The sequence below is a fragment of the Magnolia sinica genome, chromosome 18 (genome assembly GCF_029962835.1).
Source record: "Magnolia sinica isolate HGM2019 chromosome 18, MsV1, whole genome shotgun sequence".
NCBI classification, from domain to species: Eukaryota; Viridiplantae; Streptophyta; class Magnoliopsida; order Magnoliales; family Magnoliaceae; genus Magnolia; species Magnolia sinica.
Window position 1 is genome coordinate 64782316 of NC_080590.1, and position 21798 is coordinate 64804113.

The 21798-nt window shown below is 40.2% G+C and overlaps 1 protein-coding gene across 2 annotated transcripts; it reads right to left on the minus strand.

Annotated features, from left to right (window-relative positions):
• Positions 1 to 1714: 1714 nt before the first annotated feature.
• On the minus strand, positions 1715 to 18300 carry LOC131232843 (uncharacterized). 2 transcript variants are annotated; one of them, XM_058229334.1, is made up of 2 exons: positions 17158 to 18300; positions 1715 to 2019 (listed from the first exon to the last, which is right to left on the minus strand). In XM_058229334.1, the coding sequence occupies exon 1, from the start codon at positions 18002 to 18004 to the stop codon at positions 17165 to 17167; it is 840 nt and encodes a 279-aa protein (XP_058085317.1). In that variant the 5' UTR covers positions 18005 to 18300; the 3' UTR covers positions 1715 to 2019; positions 17158 to 17164. The 2 variants fall into 2 exon arrangements, with proteins under 2 accessions (XP_058085317.1, XP_058085316.1); XM_058229333.1 differs by having other exon boundaries at positions 1715 to 2103; positions 17158 to 18298.
• Between the last annotated feature and the right edge of the window lie 3498 nt (positions 18301 to 21798).

The following is a 21798-nucleotide window of genomic DNA, read 5'->3' on the forward strand; positions in this document are numbered from 1 at the left end:
TTTCTATCAACTGATGGGGTTGGCACACATTGATCATTTTAGACTGGAATAGGCCATTTTTGCCTCTGTTGCAACTTGGTATCCAGTGTTTGTCAGCCACCCACTGGAGCGCACATGCTGAGATGGTCCCATATTTGAACAGTTCGTGTTCTTGACACAGTCATACATGTGGTTGTGACTCTATGACAGAGGCAACACTGCTACTTTCTAGAATGTTGCTTCAAACTTCTTTTGACCATCTAGAGTTAGCCAAGAAATTTGGATATGAACTTGGTCCAATTTGCATGGTTTACATGTCATTAGAGGCATTAAAGGTGCCAGAGGAAGCATTCAATTTGCAGCGAGAAGATATTTGCACTTGGGAAATGGAGGATGCCAAAGCAAACTATTTGTTGCACTTGCCTTTTTTTAACTCAATAATTGAGGGAGTAGAACCTTTTCATTTAAAAGTCAACTTTCTCGTCTAGCAAAATTTGTGAGAAAAAAGAGAGATTCTCCTTTCTTTGTGGGACTGTAATTCAAAGAATTTCAAAATACAATGTGATGTAATTGGCATGTATACTAATTCAATGGTTTGGCACTCAAACTGCACTGCACGTGCTCCTCTACGTTGCAAGTGTTATAAAACTTGGAGACTCAACTATCGGGTTGGCCGAATCTACAACTCAACCCAGTGAAACTCGCTAGCGAGCTCTAGCAACTCACCCACCAGCTATGCACTTCATCTGAGATGATGTGTCAATTTTTATATTTCATAAATATCTATTATTACTACAACATGTTTATTAAGTTGTTGGTGTCAAGCCTTCGAGCTCACTCAACCCAAGTCCCATTATCTGTGTAAGCAGTTAGAGGTGACAGGAGACAATTTCAAGTTGGGCTTGGAACGTTACAGCGACAACCTAAACAAAAATCACATTTGGTCCTTTTTCCATTTCAATTCAGCATCCGAAATACAACCTAAAAGATATGGCAGATGAATATGCAAAGTCCCTAAAGCACCAGCAGCAGTGTAGATGATTGGGAGGCTCAAGCTCAAATGGGACCACACGGGAAAAAAAAAAAAAAGTACGTATTCTCCATTACTACTTCCACACAACGGGACTCCTCTATGGAGGAAACTTCTTCCCACTCCATATTACTAAACCAGACACTGGAATACCCAAGTATCAAAAAGAAACAGACGGGAACTGCTGAATCCCAAATCAAAGCACAGTGCTGCTGGGCCAGAACAGTTTAAACAGGCATTGAACACAGCCTCGAGTAGGCAACGCTACATGCTATTAAGTAGATTAAATAGATCAAGTTGTCAGATGCAAAACAAAAGATCGTCCTTAACTAAGCCATCAAAAAAGCCAATTAATCATAAAGGTGAAAGCAGATTGTACAGGACTCAGGTGCATGAGACCCCACAGGCAACATGACCCCATAGGCACCCACATGGATTGGCTACGGGCACAAATCAGGTTGGTGTGACAGCTTCAACCTCTTGAAGTCAAAAGACTAAAAACCAAAAAAGAAAAAAGGAAATGGAAATTTTGGGTCCCTACTCCAATCAAATGGTTAGAATTTGTCCAGCCGGCGTGATTTTTGGACCATCACCAATCCATTCAGTGCAGTGCAGTGCAAGAACTGCCACATGGTTACAATTTTGTGATAAAGGTACAATAAGCTGTATGGAATTAACATTCCTCTATCCATCAACACACATAAGTCAGCTAAGTAGATATTTATAGTCTGATATAAAGCAGCAAAATCTATAGCACTGCAGTCTGAAAGCAGCGCATGAGCACTAACCAAGACAATATATCCATGTCCTCTAGTTTCATAATCCATAGCTGAAGTACAGTAAAAAAAGAAGAAAAAAAAAGTCAATTAGCATTCCATTTCCATGGCCAAGAGATTCAAAGACCCGGAGACAATAAAGAAGACTTGATCTTCAAGGTAGATAGCTATGCATGGTATCGAAAAGGGTGGTCTTCCCACTAATCTCCAAATGAAACCAAAGGGGCATCTCTCCTAATGGCACACTCAATTGTCAGAAGAAGCCAGGGCAGTAAAGAAAAAAGAAGAGAACGCAGATTCCACAAAGCTGCCGGGACCCTGCCCATGAACAAAAACTATTACAAAATAGTCATTCTGAGTATAGAAAATACATGAATTAGAGAAGAGAGATGCTCCAGTGCTTTCACAGCACTATTAAGTTATAGTCTTCCTAGTTGCATTTGGACACTTAAAACAGTCCAGTAGATTGATCTACAGTGTCCATAGTTCCAATACAAATTCAATGGGCTCCCATGAAAACATCACACCGATCTGATGATCTTAATCATCTGAACAATTGCCTCTGATACAGAGGCTCAAAATCATTTGTGCAAAAATAGGTCTAACCAACTATTTGATCCATCTATTTGACAGTTTCCATCATGGATTGCTTATGATTCTAAAGATTCCCTTCTGTTAGGCATTCCTCACCATCCCATCCATGGGTTGATGAAGGGATGGCTACAAAAAAAGGGCCAAAACTAGGATGGGGTTGATCATCCAATCAGTCTTATTTGTCGTAACCTTTCAAATGTGTTCTAGACTTAATTGACAGTTTAGATTCACCTATTGGAGTGTCCATTACCCAACGCAACTAGAAGCATTATAACTCACAGTGCTCTGAGAGCATTGGAGCACTCAATAAAAAATATAAATAAATAAATTTACGTAATTCATGCACCACTCTATGAGAATAATAAAAATGCAAGTTCTAGGAAATATCAATGTAGATCCCCCTTTAGATACAAGAAATGTGGGATGCAACTAGGAGCATTATAACCTATAGTGCTCTGGTAGCATTGGAGCATTCCTCGTTAAAAAATTACGTAATTCATCTGCCTCTCTATGAGAATAATAAAAATCCATTAGTTCAAGGAAATGTCAATCTAATTTTTCATTAAAAGAGCCCCCTTTAGGGCCTGTTTGGTTTTCCAACTTCCTATGAAATGTAAATTAAATGACTCATCATTACCATTTCCAGGTGTTTGTTTAAAAAAGGACCGTGGCTTGTAACAGTTGAAAAGAAGTAGGTAAAGTAAATTGTGATCATCACATTTTCACACTATAAAACCACCATTTTCGCAGTGAAACAAACAATATAACAAAATCATCATTGCAGTCAAATGCATGTGATGTCACCACGCAATTATAAGAGAATCATTTTATACACTTACGGTTGAAATTGCAAAGCCAAACAGCCATACAATAAATGAGTCAGTAAATTTTGAGGAATATCCTTTGGAACTATGAAGACAAGAGTGTATGTGTGTGTAATGCCTATATCTATATGTGTGTGTACATGTCTATATCTATATATACGTTTACACGCACGCGTGCATACACGCAAATAATGCATGTTGGAGTGATGTGCTCTCATTGCCGGTGAGGGTTGCATCAGGTTGGCAGCCTGCATGAAACTTATGCTGTGACTTTTATGGTCTAAGAAATTTCTCGAGGACTATGGTATAAGGACACGGTCTGTTATAGAGTAGAATGGCAGAACATGATTTGTGTAGCTGACCCCAATTAATTGAGGTAAGGCTTAGATGATGATACACCAATACACGCACACAAGCACATGTATATGCATGTGTATATGTGTGCGAGTGTGGTTTTTTTGGGACAGTATTTTCGTTATAGGGCAACCCACCCACACACACACATATAGGGCGACCCACACAAATAAGATGTCCAGAACCTTCCCTCACATATCCTGCTTACAATTTTGGAGCTACAATGCAGGAAATGGAAGCCCACTTAACACATTATTTTTTGTTAACCACCCCTAGCACAAATTGCATTGTTGACTTGAAAGTTCAGCCAGCTGCTACTAGGGGATGGCTCTATTTCGGAGACTCTCAACCTTAGGGATATCATGCAATGGTGGTTTATGGCCTGAGAATTAACTATTTGAAGAGCATTTTCTATGGGTTGAACTTGAAGGCCTATAAAGTAGACGATCTGGCACAAGTTGTGGATTATGGGATTGCCAATGGAGTGGCCAAGTTGTGGGTTATGGGATTGCCAATGGAGTGGCCAGAGCACCGTTTGAAGCCTGGGACATTCTGCTAGAGAGGTGAAGTCAGTGAGTCAACAACATGGAAAAGCATCTCTCTCATTGGCTTGAAGGATCACTTTTTTTTTCTTTTTTTTTTTTTGAAGATTTCTTGAAGGATCAACATTTTTTTAACATTGATAATTGTATTACTAAAACAGGCCGAAGCTGGAAATGTACAAAAATACAAAAGAAAGGAGTTTACAGTACAAAAATACAAAAGAAACTGATTTATCACCTTTGAAGCTAATGCCCATTCCATTACAAAAGATTTGGCCCTGCTAAAAACCTCTAAAACCTTACCCTTTCTATTTTCGAAACATCAGTTATTTCTTTCTAGCCATATGACCCAAATCCCTGCTAACAAGCTTAACCACCATACTTTTTTCCCAATTTTGCCAACACCCCCACCATGCCACATCAATAGGACAGAATCGACGGCCATAGGCAATACCCAGGAAACTCCAACCAACTTGAAAAAGGTGTCCTGCAATTCTTTTGCAATCCTATAGTGAATGAAAAGGTGATCCACTAATTCCTCATCTTGAAGACACAGGCATGCATTCGAAAGAATAAAACCTCTTTTGTGAAGATTATCTATTGTTAGCACCTTCTTCCTCCCTACTAATCATGCAAGAGCTGTGTTGCTACCACCTTTGAAGGAGCACCATGACGCCAAAAAAGAAAAAAGACATCAGATGAATCCCACCACCTGACACAACCCCACTTGTGCACAAATAGAAAGATTTAGCCCTACAACCTAGTCTTTTTAACATGTAATCCAAGTCATCCCAATCGAGATGGTCATACGCCTTCTCAATATCTAACTTACAAATGAGCCCTTTCAACCCCGTCCTGCTACATGAATGGATGCATTCATTCGCCACCAAAAAACTATCCACTATCTGTCTGCCTTCCATAAACGCCCATTGAGAAATCGAGATGACACCACACCGCCCAACACCTTTTTGAATCTTGAAGCTTGGCCAATATCTTGTAAGGACCTCCCAATAAGTTGATTGGTCTGAAATTTTGAAGACATTCTGAACCTTTTTTTTGGAATAATCACTATGAACGTAGCCCCTAGTTCCGATGCTATGCATCCTGTCTCATAAAATTCGTTCATGAAATTTAACACGTCCTTTACCAAATCCCAAAATTTTTTTATGGAATGCAATTGGAAATCCATCCGGCCCGAGAGCCTTGCCACTCCCCAATTTTGACACTGCCCAATTAATTTCCCCCTTAGTGAAAGCCTCTTCTAATGACATCGCCGATTCAAATGACATAGATGCAAAATTCAGATTTAACTAGCAACGGCCTTTTCCAAGCTTCGCACGATAGGAGCTTCCTATAGAAGTCCACTGTCGAAGCACATACCTATCTTCCCCTCCAACCTAACCCCTTCCACCATTAAAGCCTTAATCTTGTTCGATCTTGCTCTAGCGCTAGCCATTGCATGGAAGAATTTGGTATTTTGTCCCCCTCTTTCAACCAAAGGGCCCTCAATCCTTGCCGCATACCTTCTTGAAGGATCACAATGATCATCATCATCATCTAATCCTTGTCCAACTACTTGTGGTCGGCTACATGAATCCTTTTCCGCCATTCCACTCTATCAAGGACCATATCCTCAGTTAAACCATAGGTCATCAAGTCTTTTTTTACTACCTCCTCCCATGTCCTTTTAGGCCTTTCCCTTACCCTATTAGAGCCTTCAACATCAACCCACTACTAATCGACACAGTTCTTGGTCTCCATTGCACAACTCTACTTACCCTATCTCATTACCTATTGGTGATACTATTTAAGTTTGAGGCATTCATTTCTAATTCTATCCTTCCTTGGTTTGCCACTCATCCATCTCAATGTCCTCACATCAGCCACACTTATCCTATGAACACGATGTCCTCATATTAGCCACACTTATTGATGCAAGACAATTAATCACTTGCTCTAAAAGCTCGAATTGATAAAGCATGGCGAATTAATCCCTTTATCTCGACCAAGCCCCACATCCATCGGTTAGGTCATCAGCCGAACCCTCCTCGTGGGCCCTAAATCCATGGGTTCCGCCTCACACGGGCCACCCACCCCAAGTGCGCCCCCCGCATCCCACAGGCCACCCCATCAAGCCCGGTGTGAAAATGCCCATGCATTACTTATCATATGAACATGATGTTCTTTAACTACCCAACATTCTGTTCCATAAAGCATGGTTGGTTTTATATCTATCCTATTAAATTCCCCCTCTAGTTTGATTAGAACACATCAATCACAAAAAATTCAAAAGGCAAATCTCCACTTCTTCCATCCAGCTTAAATTGCATGAGTAACATCATTCCCAATCTGACCCCTCTCATAATTTTTTTTTCCCTTTTCTGAAAGGTCCCCTCCACGAATTATTGACCCAAGATATAAAAAATCGTCATTTTGGGTACTCGTTTGTCAGCAGTCTTAACTAATTTCTCATTTCCACTCTTACTGTCACTAAAAATGCATTCTATATACTTTGTTTTAGTCTTACTAATTTTAAAAACCTCTAGATTCTAAAGCATCCCTCCATAGTTCTAGTTTTATGTTTACCCCTGCCTCATCTTGTCAATCAAAACTATGTCATTTGCAAACAACATACACCATGAAACCTCTTCTCGTATATGCCTCATTAACTCCTCTATAACCAATGCAAAAATATGCAGATTTTTTAAAGGTAACAGTACCAAGGATTGAATCCTAGATCACTCACACACAATATGATGCAGGCTCAAAGCTGCCTTGTAGAATATTTCGCTTTAACTTTTGTTGCTATTTAGATGCCCTGCTAAGGTTGCGGCTAAGATAGAATCCATTCAACAAGAGTTTTTTCTGGAATGTCTGGATGATAGCCACAAGTGTCATCCTCTGGCTTGTAAAGATGTGGGTAAACCAGTGAATCTGGTGGTTTGGGTATAAAGCTCATCTGGCAAGTTAACTCTGCCGTACTTGTAAAATAGTAATGGTGAAATTCTACTTCTAAATCATATTCTTACAACAGAGTACAAATTATCAGCAAAACATAGAAAGGGATCTGCAATTTGGAGAGCTAAATTGTCAGTTTCTAGTGATATCATGAACCGCATCAGGTACAAGGTTCACATCAGGAACATAGTTTGCTTCTGGGATGATCAGTGGTATAGCGATGCCCCACTCAGTGTCTAATTTCAGTCGCTTTACAAAATTGCAACTATCAAAGGAGAATCTGTAGAGAGGTTCTATCAGCAGGTTGTGGGCAAGCTTGCATGGGGGGCCAACATTCAGGCAAAATCTTAAAGATGAAATATCTTCATTGTCCCAGTTGTTTGCCCATTTGGGAGGTATTAAAATTCAGCTCGTTGGAGTGGACAGGTTCTAGATCCTTGAATCTGACAGAAATTTCTCAGCCCAATCGTTTCATCTTGCAACCCAGGCTTCTTCCAATTCATGTTCTAAATGGTATTATGCAGTTTTGTCCAGCAGGTTTCCACTAAAGACTAGTACATTCTGCTGGTCTGCTTTCTTGCACAAATCTTGACATTAGATCAGTAATGAGCAGGGGCTCATTATGCTTCACAGTAGAAGAAATTGTTTCCCACTTCGTGATGCAGGATAGAGAAATTGTTTCTCACTTTGTGATGCAGGATAGATAGTCTAACCTAGAATGATGTAATGAAATTAATCAACGGATTAATTAGAGAAATCAAAACACAAAATAAAGCTAATCTATCACAAGGTTAAAAAGTTCAAGCATTAAAGGATGCTCCAGTTCAAGACTATCTACAATTCTGCAGTATAGGTCTTAGAGGATATTGATTAATTAGGACCTATGGAAGGTAGAACTTCCATCTAACATAAGGATAAATCTTAATTCAAAAGACATCACTTGGTTTTATTAGGGTTTGGGTTTTAGGATTTGGGAATTGGGTTTTTGAGAATTATGTTTTTGGTAATTAGGATTTTTGAAAATTAGGATTTTTTTTAAATAGAGTTTGCGAATCTAGGGAATTAGGATTTGAAGATGGGAAACGAAGAAGCAAGAAGGGGGGGGGGGGGGGGGGGGGCGCTCCATACAGTCGTAGGGACCAGGTTGGGTGGGGTGATGGCTTGGGAGTGGTCCGGATAGTTAGAGTGATGGTTTGGGTTAAGTTCGAAAGGGCTAGGGTGATGGTGGTGATGGTCTTTGGTTGGAATGGTTGGAAACAAAAGAAAGGGGGAAAAAAAAAGATGAGAAGAGAAGAAAGCGAAAATAAGATTACCTGAAAAAAAGAACAAAAAAAGAAGATAATTGGAATCACTCCATGACTTAACACCAAACTCTAATCACAGGAGGAATTTTGCTTCAAAACAAAGCAAAAAAATTTCATTCAATAGCCAATAATTGCCCTAGGCTTCACACGTCCAAGCCTTATATACTCTATTTGGGGTGTTTTTACAAAATAAAAATAAAAATACGCTTAATATTATAAAATGGCCAAAACACCCCTAATATTAACTAAATCATAAAAGAAACCAAAATAATCAAACAAACTAAACAAAATACATAAAACTAGTGTCTAATGTGAGTCCATGATCAAGATGACCCAACCATCAAAATGGTCCAACGGTCCGATAGATGTATCGAATCGATCCAACGGTCCAATACTCCCAACTAAGCAGCTCACATGCATCTTCCCAGTGTGAGGTCTTTAAAGATGCACGATCATGCATGTTGAAATCTTCAACATGGCTAAGAACTCAATTGGGCCCGACTAGGTTCTATGTAATGATCACCTAACCATAAAGAAATCGGGGTAGCTCTCCTCCTCTAATAAACTCTAAAAGGCGGTCGAATGTCCTCGTCACTTTGTTTATTCAATCCCATTTGCCTTATGCATCTAGTCTTGCATCTTTTCGAGAGTTGAGTTCGCATGAGTTATCCTAGATTCAGTGGATGCTCTCCTCGGCCCTTGCCTAGTGGTGGTCAAATGCTTGGGGTCATATTGGGCACGTCTTGTGGAAATTGATAATTAAGGAAACCCTCTACATCATTTAGTTGGAAACAATAGGATAGTCAAAGCAAAAAAACAAGAACAGAGGCCGTTGAATCTAAGACCACCTTCGAGACGATTTTTGAATGGCGCAGGCTTGATATGAAAATGATCACATCCCTACTCAGTTGCTGAGATTTAAATGGGGCGATTCCATTAGATGTGGCTGGGGTATAGCAAAATCCTTAGATCTCTAGCATTCCCACCACTCAGGTTGGATCTAGCTCAAATTTAACGGCTGCTCTCTCTGTAGATCTGGACCTGAAGAAGGGGTTGGAGGTCTATTGAGAAATCACCATGGAGTCAACTTGCTAGAATTTTCAGGGCTTTTGGGAGTTTCCATCTCCAAGTACGCTTAAGTTGTTCTTCTCTAAGGGATTAGACAAGTTACCAACTGCAACCTCCATATTATCATCATCAACGAGGATTTGAGAAATGCCATTGGTTTGGAATAAATCTCGGTTTGGTCCAATGTTGTCAAATCGCATACGCGATCGCATGCGATCAGCATACGTTGTTCGCATATGCCATGGCATATTTTTTTAAATAATAAAAATTTTAAAAAGGAAAATTAAAAAAAAATGAAAAAAATCTTTAAAAATAGGAAAAACTTGCCTAATTAGTACAAATGATTGGATTGGGTTATTTTATTTATTTCATTATAGTTTGAGTGTTTCATTAAGTTATATATTTAATTACTTATATTATATTATATAAATTTTAACAAAATAATCAACAAGCTACATTAAAAGAGAATTAAGTATTAAAAACTTCGAACAAAGAAATTTTACTGATAAATGGATAACTTGAAACAACTTACAAGTTATAACTTACAATTTAATTTACAAAAAGTAAGTACAACTTATAAAATACAAAAAATAAACATACTTGAAATAATTGTAGAGAGATTAGAGTAAGAGGGAACGAGGTGTAAGAGAGAGAGTTAGAGATTTAGAGCTTTGGAGTAAAGAATTGTAAAAATGGAGGGGATATGCGTGCTTATTTACAGCAAAAGTTCTCAAAATTGAAAAAAAAAAAAAAATTTGTTTCCACTCTGGCTATTGGGAAATATGCGATCGCATATGCAGTAGCAATCACATGTTGGTCGCATATAAAAGTATGTCATGGCATGCTTGCTGGGATCGCATATGCCATCATGGCATATGCAATTTGATCCATAGTATGCACATGTTGGTCGCATATAAAAGTATGTCATGGCATGCTTGCTGGGATCGCATATGCCATCATGGCATATGCGATTTGATCCATAGTATGCGCATATGTGATTGCATATGCGCATTTGCGATCGCATTTGACAACAATGGTTTGGTACTTAAAGAGTGTGGGCAATCTCACTGAGAAGGCCTCTAATTTGTGCTCTTCCATTTCAATGTTATTTGTACATGCGCACCGTTCAACAACCTCTGAGGCAGATTGGTTAGCTGAGGGAGTCAATCAAAACTGGGATTTCTGCGATCGTTTCAACATTAGCTGGTGCTCTCTAGAATCGGTGGACACCCTTTTCAAAGCTTGGCACGGGTCATATTAGGCAAGCATAGGTCTCGTTTATGGAGAATGGCTCTCCTCGCAATCTGGTGGTCAATTTGGGAAGAAAGGAATGGAAGATGCTTCAGGGATATTGCTAATTCTGCTTGCACTATTTCTTCTAAAGCTAGGCGTTGAATTTTAGAATGAATTTTAGAATGGGTTGTTCATGTACATTTTATGAAGGACTATGACCTTCTTTTTCTTGGAGTTTAGTCTCGTCTGCTCTCTCAGTAGATCTGTTAATCTCTTCTTTGTTTTATTTCTCTTCGTTTAATATAATTTGCGTGATCTTTCAAAAAAAAATCAAAACTGGGATTCTAATCATGGACAGGATCTAAGGAGCTCTTCTTGATCCTTTATTGTGGTGGTTTATGCTGGTTTTGTCTCTTTTTATAGATATATTTGTAGTTTCCTTTTCTTTTTCGTAATAAAATTTCTCTAGTTATCAAAAAAGAAAAAAACTTTATAAGGGAGAAGATAAATTCGCATCTTACAAACTCCGATTTGTTCTAGTATTTAAAAAAATCGCAAATATGGTCCATGTAATGAATGCCCAAGTTTCCTTCGGGTCCTAATTCCAATAAGATCCGCCCTGAAAAAGCAAGGTCACCTTGCGTCCTTGAATCGATAACCATCTTTCAGCCAACCTAGCCTCCTCCATCCCTCGGGACCAACAAAGGGCAATATAGGAATATCACATGTTGTCCATCAATTGCACCTTTCAGCTAAACAAAAGATCTTGATTGCAAAACAAGTTGTAGGAGTACTCAAAATTGATGATGAAACAATAGATTGCTTCTTCCAAGAGATGAAATAATCAATCACTAATGAATAGGGCTGTACACAAACTGGGTTAGCCCGGTTAACTCGCTCGACTCGGCCCGACCCAAAACTGAGTTCGGGTCGGGACGGGCCATTTTCTTCAGCCCGAAACTGAGTTTGGGCCAAGTTCGGATAGGTCCCAGTTTGGCCCGAAACCCGACTCGACTTGGCCCGACCCGGTCAAGTGGTCTATATATATATATATATTCAAAAACCTACCCATCCCTTTCCCCTTTACCCTTCTGGGATAGTTCACCGCCCATCTTTGAAGTGACAGTGACTCATCCACCTCACAGACGTATAACTTGAACAGCCTAGATTCATCCAAATACAAAAAGGAATTATAACGTCCTGACTAGTTAGATTTTTTGTGGAGTCTATAGTTCAACTATCTAAACCGTTGATTGAGGGCCTTGTAATGGGACGCGGATTACCTACCAAAGCCCTTCCCATGAACTTGCTGTAAGGTCCGAAACTGGCCCGAACTCGCCCGATTGTTGACCGGGCCGAGTTCGAGCTGGACATGTTGGCCCAGTGACCGGGCCGGGCCGGGTTCGGGCTGGGTTTGGCTGGTGACCGGGTCGGGCCGGGTTGAGCCCAGTTCGACTCGTGTACACCCCTACTAATGAACTTGTATAAACACATAAGGTTGGAAACCCATAAGGTTGGTAACCTCAAGACCTGTACTCGACTCAGGCCACTTGCCAAATTTGACTCAGGCGGTCAATACAGTGACTTGAGTGAGTCATTTTTTCCAATTAAATTATTTTATTATATGTAAATTATTTGATTAAAGAATACCAACATAGTTGTAAAATATATGGTTCGTGTTTAGAATTCACATGTAATGCAATTTGAGCTTTATAAATATAAATAATATTATTACAATAATAAATCATAAGAGTAGAGCCTCTCGTGCATGTAGATGCTTTACAAGATCCAAGGTGTTTATTAAGCAACCCCTTGGAGACATGTCCTACCTAAAACTAGTTGATTCCATTGCCATTCCCTATTCCTTGATCAATCGCTGAGTATAAGGTTCACCATTTCTCATTCGATTGTCCAATTTGGGATTACAATCAGCATTGGAGCTGTGAGTCCAAATTGAAAAGGAATGAGAATGTGAGAAATAAAATGAGAGAACTCTAACTAAAGTTGTGAGTTTAAATATCATATTTAGCAGTTATTGCACGATATTAATATTGTACATGTTAGGTAACATTCACGTCTCTTTTCAACCAACAATCCAATATCACACGATTGCCACGTTTCATTAGTCACAAAAAAAAAAAAAAGTCATATCACCCTCAACGAGTCTAACTTGTTTTTTTGTTGATGCAACAACAAAATAAGTAGGCTTTGGCAAGTATCAAGTCAACTCATCAAATCAGCCAAATTTGGTATAAACTAGTTAAAGATGATGGGGACATCACGCGCACGCGCACACGAACGCCCCCTACGCACATACACAAGGAGGACCCCACCATCGATATGGATCAATGACGACGTCCAGGGAGGACCTCCTAGCTAGAGGACTGCGTTTTGGTCCCTTGGAGTAGACCCAATCATCATGTGAATCCCACCATGGGCTCTCATGATCATGGCCCACTATTCTAAATGATCTCGTACTTTGAGTTTTGGTTATTTTTGTTATTAGGAATATCATGGACGGTTTGGATTGCTTTGATTAGTTGTTATTTGTGGTTATTTCATCTCTAAGTAATAGGTTGCGCACATGGCGCGAGTTTTGGGGTATAGGGTTTTATTATAAATAGAAACCCTCGTAGGTTTTTTTTTTCATTGAATATTATGAATAAAATTCAGCGTTTTCTTGCTTCTTTAAGGGCCTGCTTATTAACGCTGAATTTTTGCACTTAACGCGAAATTGGGAAAATGTTCCTGTTTAGTGGTGTTTGTTAATGCATTGTTAACGCGGAAGAAGGAAAGCACTAAGTGGTTTTTCACTGAATTCTCTCCGTGATAGGAGTATGGGGAATGCGGAATGCGCTCCATGAATTTTTCATTAAACAAAAATTTTTGCTTCCAAAATTACCCCTTTTCAAGTTACTACGGCAATTTTTTCTTTTAAATTGTTTGCGCAATAAAAAATCAACTTTTAACCTGTGAAACTTCTTTATGCCCCCACCATGATTTATGTGCTTGATCCCCACAGTCCAACTTTTTCAGATCATTCTAGAGCATGAGCCCAAAAAAAGAAGTACATGTAAAACCCAAGTGGACCACACCATCGAAAATTATCACTGGTTTCAATGGTGGGTGTCATTAACACTGCAGCTTCCTTTGGTGTGGTCCACTAGAGCTGTGGACCTGCCTAATTTTTAAGATAAAAAATAAAATGATCTAAGAAAAGTAATGAACAGCATTGATAACAAACATCACGGTGGGCCCCACAGAGCCCTGCCCAGACGGATTACCGTCCGGGTGGGGTAGGACGCAATCCACGTCCAGCTATATAGCTTGTGAAGATACGTGTGGAAACGAATGCGGATTGGCTGGTGTACCTCACACCAGCTATATAGTTGTTGTATTGACGTCAGCAAGTTCTGTGGGTCCCATCATGAGGTATGTGTTATATCCAAACCGTCCATCCATTTGGCGAGCTCATATTAAGGCTTGAGACGAGAAATAAGACATCGAACTATCAAGCGGACTACACTGCAAAAAGCAGCGGGGAATTGAATATCTACCATTGAAACCCTTTTTGGGGTTACATACACCAAGGTGGGCCTTATTTGAAGGTTTTGTTGCTACTAGTGCTCAATGCTACACAACACATAGTGACAATCTTCCCACTAAGAGGAATTGAGGGCTTTATGAATAATGATATTTTAGTTTTCTATTAAGTATTTTAGTTCATTTGAATTAAATATAATGATTTTATTTTCATTTAATAAAAAATAATTTCTTCATAATGTAAAACATTTCCAAACTGTAGAAAGGGATAAATGTGTCAAATTAACATATTTCACATTTAAGATGTTTGTTAACAAATAGGTAGTTTCAAATTCAGTACTTAATTTTCAGACTTCAGCCATAATTATCAAACAATTTTTTTGACTTAAGATTTCAGATTCAGGCTTAAGATTTCAGATTCAGGCTTCAGATTTCAAATTCGGTCTTTAGACTTCAGATTTAACAAACAGGGCCTAATTCTCTGAGTTGTGGAAATCCAATTGGGTGCGAAACTCTCCCTTCTTCGAAGGGCTAACTACCGTAGTGTGAAGCCACACCTATCCCGATTCGCCCCCATCTCCTACCATCAATATCCAACATCTCCTACGACCAACCAATCATCAAATCCATCATCCTTTCGCAGCGATTCTCCCCCTACAACAGAATTTTGGAATCTAGCCCTGCAGGAGGGCTGAAACTTCGGCGTAGCATCGTGATCAAACCAATCATCCGTTTGGCCTGAAACTTGGAGGGAAGGTGGCCCACCCCTGGCCGACCAGGGCCAAGCTGACCTTTTTCTGATTTTTGGGCCCCACGCACGTGCGGGCCAACACCAGCGCACGTACGTCAGGCGGGTTAGCTGTCCACACATGCGGAATTGGTTCCAGGTTCTCTCTTACCTCTCTTTCGCTCCTCTCTCACCTGATTTCCCCAACCCTAACCCTAAATTGTCCTAAATCCCTATTTCCATGCCCTTTTTAAACTCTAGGGTTCCCCGAATTGAAATCCGTGAATCCCTTGGATTGGGGAAATATTTTTGTGCATGTGTGGATGAATTTACTCTCCTTTGAGTATTGTTTGGTCTATAATTTTTATTGATCCAGCCCTAAAATGTGTAGGCCTGGACCCACATAGATTCTCCTTGATTGAGTGCTTGACTTTATGTGGGATGTGGAATTTTGTGTGATTGTTTCTAATTTAGTATGATCTTAAGCCTAAATTTTTTTTGCATATCATGTTTAATTTCCATGTCCTGCATCAAAAGAGCAACTATCGGTAACCAAGGTAAGCAAAAGAAACCAGTAGCAAATCCACTTCTTGAATTGGTTACAGCATTTCAATTCATTAGTGCATCCAAAGAAGCCTTTGTTTCTCCATATTATTAACCATTAACTATATGCAGAATGAAGCTGCAACTTCTATTCACAAGATTCATGGGGAAACTCCTCAATAACCACACTATGATGAAGAAAGTAGTAATTGAGATAAGATGGTTACGTTATGAATTTGCCTTGCAACTCAGTTATGTCCAGAGCTTATGATCCTCTTCACATGAATAAGTTTGCTTAACTATGCCTAAGTAGGCCCCTCTTAATCGATTAAAGTTGCTAGTGGCAGATAGAGCAACACAATCCCAACTGGTCAACTACATGAATCTTGTTACGCTAGCCACTAATGGACCATGCCATCATATAAACTATAGGTCCTCGAGTCTTTTCTTCTTGCCTCCATCACGTCCTTTTAGGCATTTCCTTTCTTTTATAAAGCCTTCAACTTAAACCAACTCACTTTTAATTAGTGCAGTTCATGGTCTTTGTTGCACATGGCCAAACCATCCAAGTCTACTTACCTCATCTTACTACTACGAAGTTCTCCTGGAAGCACCCATTCTCTTTCTATCCCTGTCCTGCCACACATCCATCTCGATATCCTCATTTTCCAGTATGTTCATCCTCTAAACACGTGATCTTTGACTGCCCAACATTCTATCATATAAAGCAAGGCTTTTCTTATTGCTATATATAAAGTATCCCTTCCGTTTCATTGGTATGCAGCGGTCACATAAAACTCCAGAGGCACATCTCCACTCCATCCACCCAGCTCTAATTAGAGGGAACTTGGGACTAGCACCAACATGTAATAAAATGAGGAATAGTAGAAAAATGGTATAGTCATCTGCAACAAAGACCAAGAACTACATTGGTTAAGAGTGAGTTGGTACAAGTTGAAGGCTCCACAAGGGCAAAGGGAAGGCCCAAGAGAATGTGGGTGGAGGTAGTAGGAAGAGACTTGATGATCTACGGTCTAACTAAAGTTATGGCCCTTGGTAGAGTAGAATGGCAGAATAGGTTCATGTAGCTGACCCCAATTAATTGGGATAAGGCTTAGATCATGATAATGATTTCCACGAGTATTATTAAAACATGGATTCTAATTAAGTTCTTGTTTGAATAGCAAGTGGAAATCTCATATTCCTCTCACAATCCTCAACTAGTTTTTTGGTGCAAGAATCCAAATTATGAGAAAGTGTAATAATTACCGGGTGGAATCCACCCTTCTCTTTGTAATCCAAACAACACAAATCGTCATATCAAAGGAAAACCCTTTTTCCTTTTCCACTGTTTAGCATGGAATCCATGTTTTCCATACATGGCCCCGGGTTACATTTCCATAATCAAATGCTTGGTCAATTTTATATATATATATATATATATATATATATATATATATATATATATATATAGACACACACAAGATAACACCATATAGAAACTTTTCAATTCTATGAAAGCTAAGAACTCAAGTGCCGTGATGACATAGAATATTCAGTGAAAAACGTATGCTTAAAAGCAATAAATCAATTAAAGAATACAAAAGGACAAGAAAGGAAATTTTAGAGAAAGAAAACAACTATCAAGTCAAAAGCAACAAACAGAATGACAGAACACATACCGAATCATCACTGCTGCTGATTTTGCTGATTCTGCTGTGGATTTGGTGGTGGTGGCATGCCAGGACGTGGCGGACCAAAAACTGGGACACCCCCACCTGGCGGAGGTGGCATACCTGGCCGGGGTGGAGGCGGGGCCACCATCCCAGGACGAGGCGGCGGTGGTCCACGCATCATTTGTGGTGGTGGCATCATTGGCCGCTGCCCAAACTGTGGCGGCGGTGCAGGGAAAGGCGAAGGTGGTGCCCCACCTGGACGAGCACCAAACTGCCCCTGCATAGGCATAGGAGGGCCCCGAGTCATCTGAGGCGGTGGCTGCCCAGGGTAACCAGGCATCTGACCAGGTGGGCGGATGACAGGTGCCTGGGGGTATGTCATTGGTGGGGCAGAGAGCTGGGGAGGGCGCGAGATCTGTGGCTGCATCATTCCAGGCGCCGGTCCACCAACACCACGGACGGGGCCAGCAAGCCCAGGCTGGGCCTGGACGAGTGGTGCCGTTGGGATCCCACGGCCGGCGGCGCGGCCAAGGCCTGGGCCTGCCATGGCAGCAGCGCCGACAGCCTTGGCGCGGGACTCCTCAGGAGGGGGAGGGCCTTCAACGGTCATGGAGACAACCTCCTCACCGCGGAGAAGGACGAGCCCAAGGGTACGGCGCTCCTCGCGCTCCTCACCCTTCTTGGAACCCTTGGCAGGGGGGAGGCGGCGGAACTCCTCACAGTCACCCAGGACGAGATTCATGTGGCGATCGAAGGCCATGAACTTGCCAACGAGGTGGCGACCGTCCTGGATCGTCACACGCATACGGTAATTGATGTACTGCAGCATCTTGGAGCTCTTCGACATCGACATTTTGGGATGAGCTTCTCCAGCTGCTCTGATTAAGATAAGGGATTTTAGGTTGGAAGAGAATAGGGTTTTTGGGGATTGAGGAGAGGGTAAGGTTAAAGGGGTTGGGAGAGAGGAGAAGAAGATTTAATCTTCCTAGGGTTTCGAAATGGAAGGATTTCTCTATCTTTTGGCGGGTTTTAGAGGGGATGAGAGAGGGAGAGAGAGGAAAGGAGGGAAGGGTTTTGAGCGTTGGAGGGACTGAGGGTTTTAGGAGTGGGCGCGCGTCAGTTCTACGCATACCGGGCACGGTTCGGGTCCTACCCCCACCAGTACCTAGCTAGAGACGGACGGTTCTGTCAAAGGCACTGTGCCCTCGAGAAGTTTTCAACGGTAAGCTTTGAATCCCAACTGCTTCCTGTGGTGTGGTCCACATGAGTCTTCAATCCCCCACCTTTTTGTTTTTGTATTCTAAAATGATCTATCAAAATGGATGGACGGCGTGGATAAAACATAAAACATGTACATTATGATGGCCCCACGACAGGACCGTCCGTCTCTATCTGGGTGCTGGTGTGGTAATACCCAATCGGCGCCCACGGGTACCTTACTGATGTGCGGCCCACCTGATCTGTACATGACATCCAACCCGTTCATCAGATACATCATCTCATTTTTACCATTAGGGCCCAAAATTCAAGTGAGCTAAGCGACAGAATAATTTGAGAGGGGACGGCCACCGTTGATTTGTATTGTGGAGCCACCGTGTCGTGTTTACCAAATTTAGGCCATCAGATCATCTGACGTGGACCACAGGCTGGGCCAAAATTCGAACACGGACTAGCTGCGACCCGGAACCAACGACGTTCGTGGGACCTGACCGTGGGGCCCACCTCTATGCATTGCATATCCATGCGGGCAGTCCATTCTGCTAGCTTATTTTGGGGCATGGCCCTGTAAATGAAGCGGCTACAAATCTTAGGTGGATCAATCACCACTGTTTCCTATGGTGTGGTCCACCTGACATCTGGACCTGCTTTATTTTTTTTCATGCCCTAATACGTGCTCGCAAAATGTAAAGATAAAACACAAACATCATGGTGCCAAGACGAATATAGCAATCACTGCCAATCCGAGTCTCCTGAATTGTGTCTTTAGATTCTTATAATTATTCGGTGGTATAATCTAAAGATTTTGGACATGATACAAATATTCAAAAATAAAGTAGTTCTAAACTTTTAATAGCCTAAGACTCGTTAAATTTTTAATTGAAATAAATTATCCTATTTCTTTTTAAGAGTTTTGTTGTTGAATCCCAATATATGGGCTACATGTACAATAAATGGCATATATTCAATTAAATGTATGTAAATAAATTAGATGTCAGGTATGTTAGAGTCTTGTTTGACTCATATCAAACTGAGCGCTTGTGACCCTAGCCGCCGAATTGGCTGGATTAGTTTGTAAAGATTGGCTTAAATATTTAACCATCGTCAGACAATTTAAGAAAGAGATGGTTAATCTTTCTGAATGACTTCATTTTGATTTGATGTCAAAACTTTTCTTTCAATGGTAATAACTTAAATTATGTTTTTCAATAAAAGCAATGAAAGACAAACAAAATAAAAATAACTATTTAATTACCGATTTTATTAACCAGAATATTAATGAAGTACAATTGATAAAAATAAATAAATAAATAAATAAATAGGCAGAAGAGATTACCTACAGCCGTATGTGCTAGCAAAATAATCACGATTTTCACAATGTTATAGACCTAAATGGTCGTGAGACGATCATGGAAATACCAGACAATCACGAGACAATCACGATGCAAGGTCAACGTGATGTGACCAAAGAATTACCATGTAAAAACTCAGTAATCAATTAGTTAGATGATGAGGTCATGGATATTTATACTAACTTATTGGCATAGTACAGTGGTGCGCTAGATAGTAAGAAAACTAAGCTAGAAAACCAAAGATTCCAAACTCGCTACAGCATGCCACTGGACGGGAGTTAATGACACTAAGCTAAGAAACTAATAAATATCCACGAAGGACAAAAGAGATAAGTAGTGTAGATCTAAAAGTTTGTTTATGATTGTGTTAGCGTGGGGCCCTAAGCTCATTTTCGAGTATTGCTTTTATAGTTTTGGAGAGGAAGTGGTCATGCTTAAGATCTCGCAACTTGTGTAAGAGTCTTCCAATTATGTAGTTGATGTATTCTACTTGATTTCGGAGTCCTTGCTATATTATGTCGCTATGAGCAATATGTTTCTTTTTTCAAATGGCTCCTCATTCTTTGTTACGTTTTTCTCATTGCTTATAGAAATATCTTGAATGTTCTCCAGAGGAATTTTCTCCTACATTAAAGTCTTAAAATGGTCATGCCGTGCAATTGTTAACTTTGAAGAGTCCTGCAACGATGGCATAGTAAAGCTTCCTCTACTACACGTTAAAGGTCGAACATGCCTTATATTTGTTGGTCATGTGTCATGCGAGAGACAACCGTCTTTCGAGTTTTGGTTGTGCGTATGACTCTAAGCAGTTGACCTTTTAGTAAGATATGTGTCCACAATAGATAAGCATCTATGGTCTTTTCTTACAACGAATATATTTTTCTCCTATTTTCATACAAGATTGCTGACACATGGCAACTTCTTGATCATTAATTTGGTCTGACAATGCTCCCCGCGTCTCTTTGCATTCAGAGAATGTGAAAAGATGTTGCGTCTTTTGACTTTTTGTCAAGAGTGACGGATGACTCATGGCGATACAGAGTTTGCTTTCGCTTATCGTACATGCCCTCTAAAGTCAAAAGTGTTTAATTAGGTTATGAGATTCTAGCTTTAAGTTTTAGTTTACGACTCCTAAAGTCTTTGAGCATACGTGTGTGCAAGCACGTGTGGTTGCCTATTTTAATTGAAATATTCCTGGTGTCACCTAAGGACTTTCAATACCCGAGTATTTGAAGGTTGGGGTGTTACAAGTGGCAACTCTCAAAGTGCTCGAAAAACCCAGACGAGTCATTCTATTAACCTTGAGAAAGGTATTGCACCGTGCCAAAGGAAACAAGTGGGGTGCATGTGATGTGAGTGGCATTCATGACATCAATACTTTCCTCCTCAACCCCTCTTTGCTAGCTTTCCATTGAGTCTAAGCTTCGTGACTTGCTGGAATTCTAGATCCTGTCTCATCAAATGACTCATGGTAGCCTAGTTCTCATGTATTGCATTCTAAACACTTTTTGGATATATGATCTATTACTTGCCGGAATACTGGATCCTGTCACATTAGAAATCCGAGTGTGTCTAGTCCTATATTTATTATGCCATCATATAACCATCCTCCGCACGTGCAACCAACGATCCGATAGGGACGTGTGGGTACCTATTCTTTAGCGTTCATAAAGAGTATGTATGCCGCCTACATAAATTACCAGATGACATTCATAACATATTACTCAAGGAAAGCGAAATGTGCCAAAGTTATCATGGAGGCATATGAATGTTGGAAGTTAGAGGAGAACGATGAATAAATGAATAATTTCATCTATTTGAATAATTGGTTGTTTAGAAACAATTCACTTATTTCTTTTTCAAAATAATTAATTGCTTTATTTAGAGTTGAATAATCAGATGAATCAGAAAACATTTGGTGGATTATGAATTTCTATTCATTAAATTTATTCGATAATTTTTTTATTCACGTCGCGAATTGTGTAATGGAATGAATATGGTTATTTACTTTTTTCCCCTAAGCCACCCTTTTAACTATACAACTGGGTCGAGAGGGCTCCAATCCCGAATTTAAGGT

What these genes read in the sequence shown, in the direction of transcription:
- LOC131232843 (XM_058229334.1), bottom strand. Translation starts at nt 18,004, where the DNA reads ATGTCGATGTCGAAGAGCTCCAAGATGCTGCAGTACATCAATTACCGT.